This window comes from Berghia stephanieae, chromosome 12 (genome assembly GCF_034508935.2).
Source record: "Berghia stephanieae isolate SIO BIC M18660-M18661 chromosome 12, UCSD_Bste_1.3, whole genome shotgun sequence".
In the NCBI taxonomy this organism is placed as follows: domain Eukaryota; kingdom Metazoa; phylum Mollusca; class Gastropoda; order Nudibranchia; family Aeolidiidae; genus Berghia; species Berghia stephanieae.
Genome location: NC_088371.1, coordinates 23,137,469 through 23,155,886, shown reverse-complemented (window position 1 = coordinate 23,155,886; position 18,418 = coordinate 23,137,469). Strand labels below are relative to the sequence as shown.

The following is an 18,418-nucleotide window of genomic DNA, read 5'->3' as shown; positions in this document are numbered from 1 at the left end:
GAATGTCATATGACAAATGATAGGCGAGTCCGAATGTCATATGACAAATGATAGAGGAGTCAGAATGTCATATGACAAATGATAGGGGAGTCAGAATGTCATATGACAAATGATAGGGAGTCAGAATGTCATATGACAAATGATAGGGGAGTCAGAATGTCATATGACAAATGATAGGGGAGTCCGAATGTCATATGACAAATGATAGGCGAGTCGGAATGTCAAATGACAAATGATAGAGGAGTCAGAATGTCATATGACAAATGATAGGCGAGTCCGAATGTCATATGACAAATGATAGGGGAGTCAGAATGTCATATGACAAATGATAGGGGAGTCTGAATGTCATATGACAAATGATAGGGGAGTCGGAATGTCATATGACAAATGATAGGGGAGTCGGAATGTCAAATGACAAATGATAGGGGAGTCCGAATGTCATATGACAAATGATAGGGGAGTCGGAATGTCAAATGACAAATGATAGGGGAGTCCGAATGTCATATGACAAATGATAGGGGAGTCCGAATGTCATATGACAAATGATAGGGAGTCAGAATGTCATATGACAAATGATAGGGGAGTCGGAATGTCATATGACAAATGATAGGGGAGTCAGAATGTCATATGACAAATGATAGGCGAGTCAGAATGTCATATGACAAATGATAGGGGAGTCAGAATGTCATATGACAAATGATAGGGGAGTCAGAATGTCATATGACAAATGATAGGTGAGTCAGAATGTCATATGACAAATGATAGGCGAGTCCGAATGTCATATGACAAATGATAGAGGAGTCAGAATGTCATATGACAAATGATAGGGGAGTCAGAATGTCATATGACAAATGATAGGGAGTCAGAATGTCATATGACAAATGATAGGGGAGTCGGAATGTCATATGACAAATGATAGGGGAGTCAGAATGTCATATGACAAATGATAGGGGAGTCCGAATGTCATATGACAAATGATAGGGAGTCAGAATGTCATATGACAAATGATAGGGAGTCAGAATGTCATATGACAAATGATAGGGAGTCCGAATGTCATATGACAATGTGATTTTTATTGATTTCTAAAACAAAAGTCTGGAATATTTTTATACAGTCGTTTTAATAAAGTTTTATTCTACATTGTGATATATATTTCTCGGAAATTCATAAGAGGATTTTTAGATAAATTAACATTTTAGTGGTGTAGATCCTATTGTTTGAAGTATTGTACCAGCCATTTATTGTTTACACTTACGTTAAGATTTTTAGTCACGATGTGCCATATCTATTTTTATCCTCATTATGACAACATTTATTGGAATGACACAGAATCGTCTTGGTATCACGGTAACAGTAATAGCAGTAATACTGAGTTTGCGCGACAGGGGGCCAACGGGTCCCGTTAGAGATAGACGACGATTGGGATTGTTTGGAAGCTTTAACCCTTTGCCCACTAGTCTTTATGACATCCGAAATGCTATCGCCTTATATATCTACGCCAGAATAGAAATAGAGGGTGGAGCCTACCATGATATAACATTTTATGGATCCCTAATTTCATCATATCAGTTCTGTCCACTGACAGGTGGGTGGATATCGCTTTCAAAAACTTATGTCCTTATATGAAATCCTGAGTTTTTGACCAATCAACGGATTGCTCTTTTGATAGCTCGCTTGTCAACATGAGTCAGCTCAGCCCTTGATTTATGTAAAGGCATCACAGGCGGTATATGTTGTGTAACTTCAAAGACCACGGTTGACCGAAAGCGATGAATGGAAGCCCTACTGTGGCGTGGAGAACGAGGTCTTGTATGTATAGTTACGTCATATCTCAACGCTCGTGAATTCTTAGTATGGCTGGACTCACAATCAAAACTCGAAATCTGTGTTTTAAACTCTTGAATCAATCGAGTTACACCATTGCGTTCGTCTCATTGAGAAATGAAAAACGATATATAAATCAAGAACATCGACCGGAAAATAAGGAAATTATCATAAAATTATAAAATTTGAGAAAGCTGTTTTCAAAATCAAATATATTACAAAAAAGGTTATTTCTAGACCGATTTTTATGAGACAAAGACAATCTTTCTCCACTTTTCAAGCTGATTCCAACAATGAGGTTTTCAAATTTATCGCGATAAGATTATTTGTCATTATTTTTTTAAATACCCAATTGACTGCTCAGGAAATGAATACGTAATCCTTGGCGGCTAGCGAGTAGGTGTTAAATTTTGCTTACCCTTTCCCACGCAGACGCACACAACACACACACACACACAGAGAGACTGAACACACAATGTATGTCTTTCACTTCTGGCCAAAGTTGCCTTATTACAACTTAGACTCGAATGATAACAGCGAGTAGGGTGTCAGATTAAACTTCAGTTTTAAAGGTCTAATTCAATTCACACCGTAATAAATCATAATAATGATCATTCTTGATATATTAGAGCATTAAAATATTTAATTCACATTACTATAAATATATTTTAAATATATGTATTTTGTAATTATTTTAGCGACGATACGAACCCCTTTTAATCGTCGAGCCGAACGATAGGATGCTAGACGACGATAAGTCGGTGTGTGTGTGTGTGTGTGTGTGTGTGTGTGTGTGTGTGTGTGCGTCTACGTGGGAAAGGGAAAGCAACATTTAACACCTACTCGCTAGCCGCCAAGGATTACGTATTCATTTCCTGAGCAGTCAATTGGGTATTAAAAAAAAAATAATGACAAATAATCTTATCGCGATAAATTTCAAAACCTCATTGTTGGAATCAGCTTGAAAAGTGGAGAAAAATTGTCTTTGTCTCATAAAAATCGGTCTAGAAATAACCTTTTTTGTAATATATTTGATTTTGAAAACAGCTTTCTCAAATTTTATAATTTTATGATAATTTCCTTGTTTTCCGGTCGATGTTCTTGATTTATATATCGTTTTTCATTTCTCAATGAGACGAACGCACTGATGTAACTCGATTGATTTAAGAGTTTAAAACACATATTTCGTGTTTTGATTGTGAGTCCAGCCGTTCTAAGAATTCACGAGCGTTGAGATATGACGTAACTATACATACAAGACCTCGTTCTCCACGCCACAGTAGGGCTTCCATTCATCGCTTTCGGTCAATCGTGGTCTTTGAAATTACACAACATATACCGCCTGTGATGCCTGTACATAAATCAAGGGTTGAGCTGACTCATTTTGACAAGCGAGCTATCAAAAGAGCAATCGTTGATTGGTCAAAAACTCAGAATTTCATATAAGGACACAAGTTCTGGAAAGCGATATCCACCCACCTGTCAGTGGACAGAACTGATATGACGAAATTAGGGCTCCATAAAATGTTACATCATGGTAGGCTCCACCCTCTATTTCTGTTCTGGCGTAGATGTAGAAGGCGATAGCATTTCAGATGTCATAATGACTAGTGGGCAAAGGGTTAAAGCTTCCAAACAATCCCAATCGTCGTCTATCTCTAATCGGCCCCGTTAGCGCCCTGATGCGCAATCTGTCTAATAGCCAGCGGCTACGACCAAGTCGTGGTGGTGTGTGGAAACGAAGAAAAATAAATATTCAAATAGGTCACAGACCACCGCCCTTTCATACTAATAGAGCACTCAAAGTACATAACACACAACGGTGCCCAAGGTCTCTGATCAACATACCACTCAACGACACTCACAACAACATGCCAATAGTAAACGACACATCAACATATCAACAAAACATAATGACAACACCTGATCATTTTGATGGGATGCAGGACTTAAGTAAACATAATGAGAACGTGGCTTGTGAAAATAAGACAATAACAACAAAGGGGGGGAAGACGGGTCAATATGAGGCCAAATAAAATAAAAAGAATCAATCACCAAATCAACTCAAATCATAACACGCTTAATATAGCAAACAGGCAAACTAACAGTGACCGTAATGGTGAACCGAGAAACATGTTGAGAACTATGACCATAAACTTTCAAAGTATAATTCCAAAACTACCGGAATTTTGGAAATTGATATCAGACATAAAACCAGACATAATCATAGGTACTGAAACATGGCTACATTCCGAAATAAAGGACAGTGAAATATTTCCACCAGAGACATATTTCAACGTGTTCAGGAAAGACCGAGAAGATAGGTATGGTGGGGTTGTTGCAACAACAACGAACCTCTCAGTAATAAAGCTTGACATTCAAACAAAATCAGAATCGGTGTCGTAAATATCAAAACAGAACAAGGCCTACTCACTGTGGGCGCTATGTATAGAACACCTTCAAACTCAACTATGGAACAAATGACTGAGATAACACGCTGTATTGATAGCCTAGACCCGAAAAATGTACTCTGGTTAAGCGGAGACCTGAACCTACCTGATATCAATTGGGAACAAGAAAAAATAACCAGTTACCAATATCCTTCACTATAAACCAAGCATTTATTAACAAATTGCAAGATTTTGGCCTTAGTCAAATAAACAAAAATCCAACAAGGGGTACAAATATCTCGACTTATTTATCACAAATCGACCAAATTTAATTGTCAAGTGTACAACCATTCCAGGCATTAGTGACCATGACATTCTCATCACGGAAAGCACTATCAAAGCAAACAAAATCACAAAAAAAATCACACCCTATTACTATTTCGAAAAAGGCAAATATCGCCGAAATGCGGACAGAAACACGTCTTTTTAGTGAAAACATAATGAATCAACATCTAGAAAGCACTGAGGATGTTTGGACTGCCATCAACGACCACCTAAACAAAATGATGACCAAACATGTACCAACGAAGAAAAGCTCAAGGAAATTTCACCAACCATGGATTAACACCACCGTCAAACGATTATCTAGACAGAAACAAAAGGCATGGAGCAGAGCGAGAAAATCCAACAGTAAGAAAGACTGGTACAATTACGCCCGACTCAAAAAAGAAACACAAAAAGAGAGTAGAAAGGCCTATCATAATCATGTTAAGGAACTTGTCAGTGAAGACTCAAACAAAAAGCTCTGGAAATTTATAAAAAGTAGGAGGTGCGATTCGGTTGGTATAGCGCCCCTTGAGCATGATCGTGTATTATACTCTGATGCAAAGGAAAAAGCAGACATACTTAATAACCAATTCTGCTCTGTTTTTGCTTCAAAAGATCATACCAAAATTACCACTCAACAACTACAAGGCGAAGAAAACGATTCCAACACTATGGCCGAAATCAATGTGACAGTAGAGGGCGTTTCCAAACTCCTCGCCACTCTAGATCCAAAGAAAGCATGTGGCCCAGACAAAATACCATCCCGTCTCTTAAAGATATTGAGTAACGAATTTGCACCTGCCCTCACACATTTGTTCAAACTCTCTCTTGAAACGGGAGACATACCAATTGTTTGGAAGCACGCTATTGTCCAACCCATCTACAAGAAAGGTGATAGAAGCAGGGCTCAAAACTAGCGTCCGATTTCATTGACTTGCATTTGCTGCAAACTGTTGGAGCATGTAGTGAGATCCTCAATAACTGAATATCTCGAAACTAACAGTATTTTTTGTGATGAACAGCACGGATTTAGGAAGCACAACTCATGTCAAACTCAACTTCTATCATTAACACATGATCTGTCAGCTGCTATTGATAAAGGTGGTCAAATTGATCTAGTACTACTGGACTTTGCCAAGGCCTTCGACAAGGTTCCTCACCATCGGTTAATCCAGAAATTGTATGACATTGGTATCAGGAACAAAACCTTACAATGGATTGCAACTTTTCTGGACAATCGCACCCAACAAGTTCTTGTCGACGCGAGACTTCCACTATCGGGATGGTGACATCGGGCGTACCTCAGGGCTCAGTCCTTGGGCCCGTCCTATTTTTAGTGTACATAAATGATCTTCCACGAGGTATAAGGTCAAAAGTGCGCCTCTTTGCTGACGACACAGTATTATATAATCAGATCAGAACAACAGACGACTGCAAAACACTAAATGACGATCTAGCTAAATTACAAGAATGGGAAACAATAAATCAAATGGAATTTAACGTATCAAAGTGCAATGTCCTAACCATCACAAATAAGAAAGCACCTATTACATTTGAATACCAACTTCATGGTCAAAACCTGGAACATGTAAAGACAGCAAAATACCTTGGCATTGAGTTTGCTAAAAACCTCAAATGGAATGAGCACATATGTCACCTGGCTTCAAAGGCAAATCAAACAAGCGCTTACATCACCCGCAATTTAAAAAGATGCCCAATCACAACTCAAACCCTTGCTTTTAAAACTATTGTTAGACCAATTTTGGAGTACGGCAGCTCAATTTGGGACCCATATACAAAGAAAAACATCGACACCTTAGAAAACATCCAAAGAAAAACAGCAAGACGCATCACAAACACATTCGATCCTTTTTCAAGTGCGTCTGAAATATCACAACGGATTGGCCTTGAACCTCTGGAAAAGAGAAGAAAGATAGATAAACTTAAATTGTTCCACAAGATCTACTACAAAAATTCGTGCCTTAAACTTCCAAACGACATCAAAGATATCGGCACAAGAAATACGAGGGGACACACAGCAAGAGTAACCATCCCAACATCAAAAACAGACGCCCACATGTATTCGTTTTTCCCTTCCACTGCCCGACTATGGAATAGCCTCCCAGCTGAAGTGGCTGAAAACGGTTGCCAACATGGCTTCACGCGATTGCTAGAGTTCACAATGTGACTTTTTAATCTATGTGTTTTTTTTAAAATTAGTATTATGTGCAGAGTTTTAGCAAGTTTAAAATGTAAAACACTACAAACTGTGGAGTGATCCTCGACAATATTGGAGGTTTCCACAAGACGAAGAAGAAGAAAAAAAAGACAAATGATAGGGGAGTCCGAATGTCATAATGTCATATGACAAATGATAGGGGAGTCAGAATGTCATATGACAAATGATAGGGGAGTCCGAATGTCATATGACAAATGATAGGGGAGTCCGAATGTCATATGACAAATGATAGGGGAGTCCGAATGTCATATGACAAATGATAGGGGAGTCGGAATGTCATAATGTCATATGACAAATGATAGGGGAGTCAGAATGTCATATGGCAAATGATAGGGGAGTCAGAATGTCATATGACAAATGATAGGCGAGTCAGAATGTCATATGACAAATGATAGGGGAGTCAGAATGTCATATGACAAATGATAGGGGAGTCAGAATGTCATATGACAAATGATAGGGGAGTCAGAATGTCATATGACAAATGATAGGGGAGTCCAAATGTCATATGACAAATGATAGGAGAGTCAGAATGTCATATGACAAATGATAGGGGAGTCCAAATGTCATATGACAAATGATAGGAGAGTCAGAATGTCATATGGCAAATGATAGGGGAGTCAGAATGTCATATGACAAATGATAGGGGAGTCAGAATGTCAAATACTATCATAGAAATCCATTACAATGAGATTGAAACTCAATTTTCAGAAATATATACTTTGTTTGTGAGCGGCTATGTGGTCTAGTGGTATGACACTCACTTTTGAGTTCTAGCCTCGTTCGGCGCATAGTTGAGTCCTTGAGAAAGACTCTTTACTCACATTCTCTCACCATACTCATGTAAAATGAGTACCTGGCCGTTAACAGCGTTGTTTTTGTAGGAAAAATATCGTATTATCGCCTAAAGGCATCATGTCTCATTCTTTATGTTACATGTTGCTATTGGTCAGGGACCCTTTGTAAAGCGCTTTGAGCACGTTTAGTGGATATATAAAAGCTCAACATTTAAGAAAAAAAAATGAATCAACTGTAAAAACGTTTAACACAAATAGGACATTTACACACTTTTACTGACTCAACAAAACAGTTTTAAAAAAGCATAAGTTACCATTCACCTTTTGAGAAAAGCACAACGGCGTTCAGGAATTCCCTAAATGAGATGTACCCATTCCTGTCTGAGTCAATGAGGCTAAAGAAATGTTCCACAAAAGCCGAGCTGGTTTCAACAGCCATGGCCTCGGCAAACTCATCTTTAGACAACTCCACCTAAGGAGAGAATAAGAATACATTCATGATGAAATTTTTATGTGAACAAATTTTCGTAAAGGGAACATATATTTACGAAAGAATATTTTAGACCTTACTTATCAATTAATTACTAATCAATTAAAAAACAGAGCATTATTTGGATCTACGAATTTTTGGCTCCAAACTGACACAATTATATAAAGTTTTGTTGCCGTAGCTAGATAGTCTATAAGGAAAGTAAAAGCAATATTTTAACATATTAATGACAAATTGGAAATTTTTACTTGTAGTTCTAGTGTCTGATACGTTAAAACCCATGAAAACTATTAATTTTTCCAAGTCCTGGTTCATTAAAACACCGAGTAAGCAGGCTTTGGGTTTCAGAATATGCATAATTCAACAACTGAGCTCAAGGTTTGAAAATCAATAACGGCTGTCTTGCAAATGTCTTATTTATATAAGAAAAAAAGTTCATTAAAAAAAAAACTGACTGCAGCAACACATGATTTCATTATTAGAAGTAAATTACACTCCAGCAAGGTTTTCTCGAACTCCTTGGACATGCAAAAAAGGTTCGAGGAAACGACTTGATGGGGGCGGGGGGGGGGGGGGGGGGGGGGGGGGGGGGGGGGGGGGGGGGGGGAGGGGGGCAGTGTAATAGCAGTATCTGATTCATACCCGAAATATACAAAGTTTGAATATTCGCTGCGTTACGTGGCCTGAAGCACAAGCCACCTCTCCCTAGCTCAATTTGCGGTGATAAGCTGTGCTGACACCTGGGTTATTCTATATTAATTAACGTCTTTTTTGTGTGTGTGTGTGTCTGCGAGTGTATCATATTATATACACATACCTGCAGTGTAGATAGATACACACATACCTGACTGTCATCACAGTTAATCATCAGTGGCCTAAATTATCGGCCCAATTTTTTTTTAAAAGGCTTTAAATAATATGTTGTTTACGTTGAATGGGTGAAATTAGTTCAAGGAAACCATGTTAGAGGTCAAAATTAGTTCGAGGAAGGAATGGAATGACAACAAAGAATAATAATGAAAAAAATTGATTGGGATATTCGAATTAGTTCAACGAAACCATTTTTTCCAGGAAACCATGCTGGAGTGTATAGAAGACAAAACATTCATTACATCATGATAGCAATACAAAAAACCCCCCAAAAACAACCCTAGTTCACTTTTTTTTTTCAAGTGCAGGATTTAAAATATCCTTATATCAAAAATCGATCGATCTGTGGTTTGGTAAGTAGATCGCATAAGGGACACCGCAGTCATTCTTTAGTGTTAAGATAGCAAAAGACAACAGATTTGCAAGCATATGCTTTAATATATATATATATATATATATATATATATATATATATTATATATATTATATCATTTAATTATTAGTGGCAAAAAAACAAAAAGAAAAAGAAAAGAAGTGGTTAAAAAATATCATAAGACTGAATCAGACAATGCATGATATTAATAATAATAATAGTAAAAATAATAATAGTAATAATAATAATAATAATAATAATAATAATAATAATAATAATAATAATAATAATAAACTAATATAATAATATATAATAATAATATAATAATAATAATAATAATAATAATAATAATAATAATAATAATAATAATAATAATAACTAAACTAATAATCATCAAGATTAATAAATAAAATAAATAAAATTCCCTTTATTCATCCTATAGGGGAAATTTGTCTCTAGGGTCTATTCCAAGGGAAGACTGGAAAAACCCAGGTGTCAGCCACAGTGCAGCAGTGCAAATTGAACTAGGGCGAGGAGACTTGCTCAAGGCCACACAGCGCAGCGGTGGGAGATTGAACTCGGTAACTTCTGGGTACAAAGCAATGATCGTACCGCTGAGTCACGCTGCCCCCCTCCCTAATGATGAAGATGCATCACAAATTAATTATCATTCATGACTACTTGATGGCTGTACAGTCAGTTACCAAAAAATATTTTTTAAAATAAGAAAACGAGGCGTACTGGGAAGATGCGAAAAATGTTTATAATTCACAATCAGACACACACAAAGGTTTTAAAATATCAAATTAAGAAATTAAGGAGCAGGCACCGGTGTAAGATAAAGAACTGAACAATTGTGCACGAAAGGTGCCAGACAAAGCAAGAAAGAAATATACAATTTTTAAAAAGCATCCCAAAAAATCAATTGGTAATCAGAAGGTCTGCGGTTCAATCCCCAGTCAAGGTCAAGTGATTTTTTTTAGATGTTTTTTTTTCTTGTATTTTTCTTTCCTGCTTTGTCTGGCACCTTTTGTACACACTTGTTCGGTTTTTAAAATTTTGATGGGTGAATGCACACGTTTAATGAAATCAGAATTAAATAAGGAATACAAAAAAAAACAATAGAATAATACCAAGTGACGTTATAAACAACAACCCCCCCCCCCCTCCTACCCCACCTCTGTCCTAATATGTGACTTAATAATTCAAACTGGTATCGCAAAGGGGATGGACCGACCAGTTGCTGTAAATTGAATCTATTGTAAAAAAAAATGGACAAGATGGAGGGGATTGTTATCGATGGCCTATGCACTCTCCAGCTGGAGTGAAGGGCCTAAGTAAAAAGTTATGATCTTTAAATTTAGATTTGAGCTTTTATATAGAGCAATATCCACTAAACATGCTCAAAGCGCTTTACAAGGGGTCCCTGGCCAACATCAGCGCTTAACAGAGAGACATGACGCCTGTAAGGCGATATTATAATTTTTTGGACAAAGACAACACTGTTAACTGCCAGGTACTCATTTTACACCTGAGTACAGTGAGAGAATGTGAGTAAAGAGTATTTTCTAAGGACTCAACTATGCACCGAACAAGGCTCGAACCCAGGATCTTCCGATCCGAAAGCGAGTGTCATACCACAAGACCACAAAGCTGCAAGATCTTGGCTACACAGTCTCAAAGATGCTTGCCTGAATTGTGTGGTTGTCAGTATGTCCTCTGCTTGTTGGGTCCATTTCATTATATAATACCATGTGTCCCTGTCTCAGAAATGTTGCTGCTTTAAGCTCGAATCGAATAAATAAATAACATTGTGAAATTGAATGTAAGCTTCAATTTAATAAACAAAAACAGATAATGTGGATGTTTTGGGTTTCCCCTTTTTGTCTTTTTCTTTTGTTGATAAAGTGCAAACCTGAAATGTCCACATTATCTGTTTTCGTTTATTAAATTAAAGCTTACATTCAATTTCACACGGTCTAAGTAAGTAAGTAGTCTCGTAAAAAAAAACAAAAAAAAAACTTATTAAATTCAATCTCAGCATCTTAACCACCCAATATAATACCGGTCTAATAAGATAAGTCACATTTAAGAAACACCCAGTTATCCAGGAATGCGTTTGTTACAGATTGTGTCCCTTTGTTATGTCCAACAACACAGTTAACATGATAATGAAGACAACTAATGTGAAAACAACACGACAATGGAATTCATGGTTTAAACATTCTCAACTCACACAACACAGAAAGCAACAAGCAACAACACGCATAGAGACCATTTTATAATTAGTGGGTCCTTGAGATTATTATTACACAAGTTACTGAAATAGGTAACAAACGCATTCACTCAATAACGAATCCAATAGGCTTCAACAGTTGTGACGTCACTTCCCTCATATTGACGAATAGTAACTTTTAACTGATTCTAAACTATCGGAACAATGACGGGTGCTCTTATGAAATATTTCTCTGACGAGCATAATAGTGTATCCAGAGAAGAAACACATAATAAATCTGATCATGTTTTGACTTTTATACATTCTGATTACATGACATGTGAAAGTTCTAGCCAGCATGAAGAATAAAAAGTACCGATTTTCTTTGTTCAGAACCAAGCTGCTGGTTGCTGGACGGATGTGACATCAGACTATTGAATCCTATTGGTATAAAAAAAAATAAAGGGAGAGGACATGTCTTTATAACAAACACTTGGTATCCTATTACAACATTAAGGAGCAGGCACCGGTCTAAGATAAAGATCTTAACAAGTGTGTATGAAAGGTGCTAGACAAAGCAAGAAAGAAAAAATACACGAAAAAAAACCATCCCAAAAAATCAGTCGACCTCAACTGGGGATGTATGTGTTGTTTGATGCAAGCAAGGGTTCACAGCGTAAAACAACGCATACCCTTGTGAAGAATACAAGTATTAAAATTGTCCCAACTCTCAGGAGCCTCTGTGGTGTAATGGTAGTACGCCTGACCGGTAATCAAAAGGTCTGAGGTTCGATCCCCAGTCAAGGTAGACTGATTTTTTGTGGTGGCTTTTTTTTTCTTCTATTTTTCTTTCTTGCCTTGTCTGCTGGCACCTTTTCATACAGACTTGTTTAAATCTTTATCTTGGTATCCAAGGACACACGGAGACAAAATCAACAAGTAGTTACGATAAACGGCGGCAAACCTGATCCTACCCTCTGAAAAGACAAAAAATGAAAAAAAAAATGTTATCGATATCTTTAGTAAGTAAAAAAAGAAAAATTAGGCATTCGAAGCTGAAAGGCCAAAAGAGTCGAAAAGGCAAAAAATTTAAAATAGAAAAAAAATATTATTGATACCTTTAGTAAGTAAAAAAATACAGAAAAGTAGGCGTTCTGAGTCAAAAAGCCAAAAGAGTTGGGAGTTTGTCCAGGTTTCAGTAGCATTAAATGGGTAGTGGTAATTGCTCCATACCCTTTGGCCAGGACACTAGTTAGTTTATAGCAAAGTACTTTCCACAAGATCTACTAAGATACTCAGTTACTTAGAAAACATCTCACCTGAACATGGAATCGACACTAGACCATTAAAAAAAAAAGAAACCAAAAAACAATAGAAAGGACTTTAAAACATAGATTCTTGAGATCAACTTTTTGAATAAAATAGGTAAAACAATGAGTGAAATGTTATATGTTTATCGAACAAGCTGAATCAAATATGTATGGATCCGAGCTACTACCGACAGAGTGATAATGGAGAGACTTTGTATGGGAAAAATAAAGATGTCTTTCTGGTTCCCATCCGAAGCCTCTCCAATATCACTCTTTCGTTAGTATTTTCATGATCGCAGGCTTCAGGCATCCCCCATTTGCCCTCTATGGATCTGAACTGCGACATATCCATTAGTAACAGGTCTGATATTGCTGTGAAATCATAAGGGCATTTCTTAACATCGTTGTAACAGAGAATGCTTTGAATCAGTTTGAGAGTATTTCCATGACAACAATGAGACAATAACAATTTGGATTAAGTATACGTTGGATCCACTTGGTATCCTACTAAGAGATTAAGGAACAGGAACCGGTGTAAGATAAAAATTTGACCAAGTGTGTATGAAAGGTGCCAGACAAAGCAAGAAAGAAAAATACAAGAAAATTAAACCATCCAAAAAAATTAGTCACCCTCGACTGGGAATGTATGTGTTGTTTGGTGCAAGCGATGGTTCACAATGTAAAACGCATACTCTTCCCCCCCCCCTCCCCCTCCCTTTAAAAAGATATTTAGAAGTCTGATAACCCCTATCAATCTCAGTCCCCTTGCGTGTGAAGCAAGTGCTCTACCAACTGAGCTATCAGGGAACCCCCCCCCCCCAATCTACTATTGGAGGGCAGAATACCCCACCCAGTTAACAGGCATTAAGAGTCACTTCCTGAAACGTAGAATTGAATCCCAGAAATCAAAAGAAAAAAAATAATAAAATGAAAATAAAAATGATCAGGATTCGCAATAGTCTTCAACAGTCGTGACATCACTTCCTTCGTAAACATTATAAATCTGATCATGTTTTGACTTTTATACATTCTGATCGCATGACATGGGAAAAAGTTCTAGCCAGCATGAAGAATACAAAAGTATAGATTTTCTTTGTTTAGAATCAAGCTGCTGGTTGCTGGGCAGATGTGACATCAGACTATTGAAGCCAAAAGCAGGTAGATATGGCCTTTTGTTTGGCTTTGTAATGTGATTTATTACGAATAACAGTATTTTTGTAAATGTGTGTACGTGTGTCAAACAATAGGCAACAGTATTTTTGTAAATGTGTGTACGTGTGTCAAACAATAGGCAACAGTATTTTTGTAAATGTGTGTACGTGTGTCAAACAATAGGCAACAGTATTTTTGTAAATGTGTGTACGTGTGTCAAACAATAGGCAACAGTATTTTTGTAAATGTGTGTACGTGTGTCAAACAATAGGCAACAGTATTTTTGTAAATGTGTGTACGTGTGTCAAACAATAGGCAACAGTATTTTTGTAAATGTGTGTACGTGTGTCAAACAATAGGCAACAGTATTTTTGTAAATGTGTGTACGTGTGTCAAACAATAGGCAAAGGAGTATTCGTGGTGCTGTATAGTAAGCAGGAAAAAGGGACACAACCATAGCATGGATGGGTAAGCTCCCTTACCACCAGGATTTGGGCACGTCCCCAGGACTGGAAGGTATGATAATGATGAAGATGATGTAATAGATGATAAGGATGAAGATGGTGGTGATGGTGGTGGTGGTGATGATGATGATGATGATGATGATGATGATGATAATGATGAAGATGATGTAATAGATGATAAGGATGAAGATGGTGGTGGTGATGATGATGGTGATGATGATGATGATGATGATGATGATGATGATGATGATGATGATGATGATGATGAAGATGATGAAAAAGATGATAACGATGCTGATGCTGATGCTGACGATGATGATGATGCTGATGCTGACGATGATGATGATGATCATGATGATGATGATGATGATAATGATAAAATAATGAAAATGACAATAATGATAATATGCACTATTAACAAAAATAATAGATGGCATATTATAATACAAAGGTTTCTATCTATGTATATTATTTTCAAAAATTATGTCATAGTATTAGCATGCCTTGTCAATAATTATGAATATCATCAAGTAATCCACGATTCAAGCTAAAACTGCACCAATAAGATCGTTGCATTTTGCACATTTTCCATTGGTACATTTTTGCTACTAAGTCTAAATCCATTAATATTCTATAATTCATGAAATACAGTATTCAATGTCATGTATTTACCTCCAAAATACCCTCACTCTGTTTCTTCATGTCCAACTGACCACTGTCCAGACTTGGGTCATAGTCCATTTGGAATGCCTGGTGAGATATGGTCAGTGAATGGAAATAAATGGTAAATAAATAACAAATAAATAAAAAGGGAGGCAAATAAGTAGTAAATAAATGTTTAAAAGGTGGTAAATAAATAACACATAAATTTATAAGATGGCAAATAAATGGTAAATAAATGATAAATAAATGATAAAAATAAAGGCAAATAAACAAATAAGATTGTAAATATCTAACAAATAAATAAAGAAGATGGCAAATAAATGGTAAATAAATGATAATTTAATGACAAAAAAATCACATCATAACAAAAGATTGTAAATGTCTAACAAATTAATTTAAAAAAATGGCAAATGACTAAAAGGTGAAATGAAAGACAAATGGTTTTAAAGAACAAAAGACTTTGCTTGCCTACCTCTGAGAAAATGGTTTTAAAGAACTTTTCGAGCATCTTGTTGCGTTTTTCCTTGGTGGTGGCACTGTTGTAAAGGTCCTGAAGGCGTATTTCTATCAAGGAGAAATCAACACTGTAGGTGTTGGCCAACTGGGCCAGAACATTCTCAAAATCAGCACGGAGTGGCTCACTCAAAAACTCTACAACCTGAATAAGAAAGAAAAAAAAGGAAATTGGAATGATACTTTCATGGGGCAGTGTGGCTCAGCTGTATGTTCTTTGCTTCATACCCGAAAGGTACTGAGTTCGACTACCTGCTGCGCTGTGTGGTCTTGAGCAAGACACTTCACCTGAGCTCACTTTGTGATGCTGCACTGCGGCTGATGCCCGAGTTATTCTAGTCTTCCACTGAAATAGATCCTTAAGACAAATTTCCCCTTGACAATGAATAAAGGGAATTTTATTTATTTATTTATTCATTTATTTATTTATTTATTTATTTATTCTTTTTTAAAATTCTCTTTTTTAATTAAAAGCTTTGCTTGGTATAAGGTGGGAGAGATGGAGTGTATAGATGGCTCTTTAGTCACATTCTCTCACCGTAGTCAGGTGTAAAATAAGCACCTGGTCGTTAACAGCGTTGTTTCTATCATTAAAAAATTGTAATATCACCTGACAGTTCAGGTGTCATGTCCCGTCCTAAATGTTAAATGTTGATGTTGGCCCGGGACCCCTTGTAAAGCGCTTTGAGCATGTTTATTGGATATCGCCCTTTACAAAAGATCAATTTAATTAAAATTTATATTAATTAAATCAGCAATAGACCCAAGACACAAGCCCAGAAGGATCTGACTAGAGATACAATAACAAAACGACAGCAATGGTCATGATTAAAGTATCTTCAACTTATTTTATCAATTTAAAACAAAAAAGAAAAGCACAAAGAAAACAAAACAAAAAAATAAATAAAGAAGGCTGAAAATACTTACCAGGTCATACTCCCTCGGCATAACAATCATGAGGACATTTCGTTTCTTGTTGGCGCTGCTCTTGACCAGTAGCTGTGTTGACCCCTCCACCTTGATTGACCGGACATGCGACCCCGTGGAGGTGAAAACTTCGATGGATCCTTTGGTTGTGATGTGGAGTTCGATGGACCTAGCTGGTTGGTTCCCTCTCCACTCCAAGGCATCGTGGACTGGGGAAATCCATGAAGAAGAAATAGAAGAATTAATAAAACTATTCCAAGATTAACATTGATGAAAAGACCACCTTACTGCCTGTAATTCACTGAAAGAGCAATAAACTGAATGATGATGACGATGATGATGATGAAGAAAGAAGAAAGAAGAAAGAAGAAAGAAGAAAGAAGAAAGAAGAAAGAAGAAAGAAGAAAGAAGAAGAAGAAGAAGAAGAAGAAGAAGAAGAAGAAGAAGAAGAAGAAGAAGAAGAAGAAGAAGAAGAAGAACAACAACAACAACAACAACAATTTATAATATTTATTTATTTATTGTGAAGAACCAAAAGGCATTTACAAGGGAAGTGGGGGCTATACAAATTTTCACTATTAACCCAGGCATCAGCCGCAGTGCATCACCATGCAGTGGGTCGTTGAAATCGATACCTTTTAGGTACAAAACAAAGACCATACCACTAAGCCCTGCTGGCCCCACTTGGGGATAAACTAATATGTTTTTTGACACTCACTTTCAGACCGGAAGGTCCTCTGTGCGAGCCTTGCTCGGGGCATAATTGAGTTTTTCGAGAAGGCTCTTTACTCAAATTCTCTCACCGTACTCAGGTGGAAAATGAGTACCTGTCCGAAAATAATTTTAATATCGCCAAGCAGGTGTCATGTTCTGTCCTAAATGTTAAATTTTGGCATTGGCCAGGGACCCCTTGTAAAGCGCTATGAGCACCTTAATGGATATTGCGCTATATAAAAACTCAATTGAAATCAATTATTGACGGCATTAGTACACATATAAAGTGAAAAAAAATAAAATCTGACATTTCTGGTCGTTTTAACATTAAAATCACATTTTGCCATATGGCTCACCCAAACATAATAGCGATTTTAGGTGTTTTTTCACAATATAAATACAGAAAAGCCCACAATGAAATTATCATCCAGACACAACTTCTTTGAGCATATTCAGTGGATATTGCGCTAAATTAATGCTCTAGTTTTGTTTTGTTTTTGTTTTTTGTCGCACCCAGAACCTGTATCATGTAGCAGGATAATTTAAGCTTAACAAATGTGCATTACTATATTTCACATACAGTTATGATAGACAAGATAACATGTCTAGATTGTTTTTAATATTTTTGATATTGATCAAAAGCGGGTACCTCATTATCTCATTCCTCTGTAGTGTTTCATTCATCCTGTTTTGTTGATTAAGGGGAAACCTGTAATCGTCTATTTATCTGTTTTCATATATGAAATTAAATTGAAACTGACAATTTCACATTGTTATTTATTTCTTCGAGCAGCAACATTTACATTAATCCACAGCTTCTAACAGCTTACTTAGTCTTGACACTACAAACTACCTGACACACTGCAAGACAGAGTCCGTCTCAAGATTCTCTTCTTTTCTTTTTCCAGCCTCATGTCCTTTAGCTGTTGTTTGTGACGCCATTGCTTGCATTTGGCCAGTAGGTAGGCGGCAAAGATACACACTGAAATGACACATAAAAACAGAGTATGTAAATAAAGGATTCGTTAAAAAATCTACAAAGCTCCTCCTTCTTCTTCTTTTCTTCCTTTTTCTCCTCCTTCTACTTCTACACCTCTCTTTTTCCTACTTCCTATTATTTTCAGTTTTCCTTCTCCTTTTCCTCTTCTTCCTT

General features: G+C 36.7%; 1 protein-coding gene across 8 annotated transcripts in view; it reads right to left on the bottom strand.

The window, feature by feature from the left end:
- Nucleotides 1-18,418, bottom strand: part of LOC144957479 (dual oxidase 2-like) — a 149,821-nt gene that overhangs the window by 19,887 nt on the left and 111,516 nt on the right. For 4 of the 8 annotated variants that reach the window (XM_078888766.1, XM_078888768.1, XM_078888769.1 and 1 more), the window contains 6 exons: nucleotides 18,119-18,247; nucleotides 16,552-16,760; nucleotides 15,584-15,769; nucleotides 15,121-15,198; nucleotides 14,467-14,493; nucleotides 7,896-8,046 (listed from right to left, as the gene is read on the bottom strand). In XM_078888766.1, the coding sequence (XP_078744892.1) occupies nucleotides 7,896-8,046; nucleotides 14,467-14,493; nucleotides 15,121-15,198; nucleotides 15,584-15,769; nucleotides 16,552-16,760; nucleotides 18,119-18,247 (780 nt within the window). Of the gene's footprint in view, nucleotides 1-7,895; nucleotides 8,047-12,841; nucleotides 12,860-14,466; nucleotides 14,494-15,120; nucleotides 15,199-15,583; nucleotides 15,770-16,551; nucleotides 16,761-18,118; nucleotides 18,248-18,418 lie in introns of all 8 variants that reach the window. The other 4 variants (XM_078888771.1, XM_078888773.1, XM_078888772.1 and 1 more) reach the window with 2 other exon arrangements.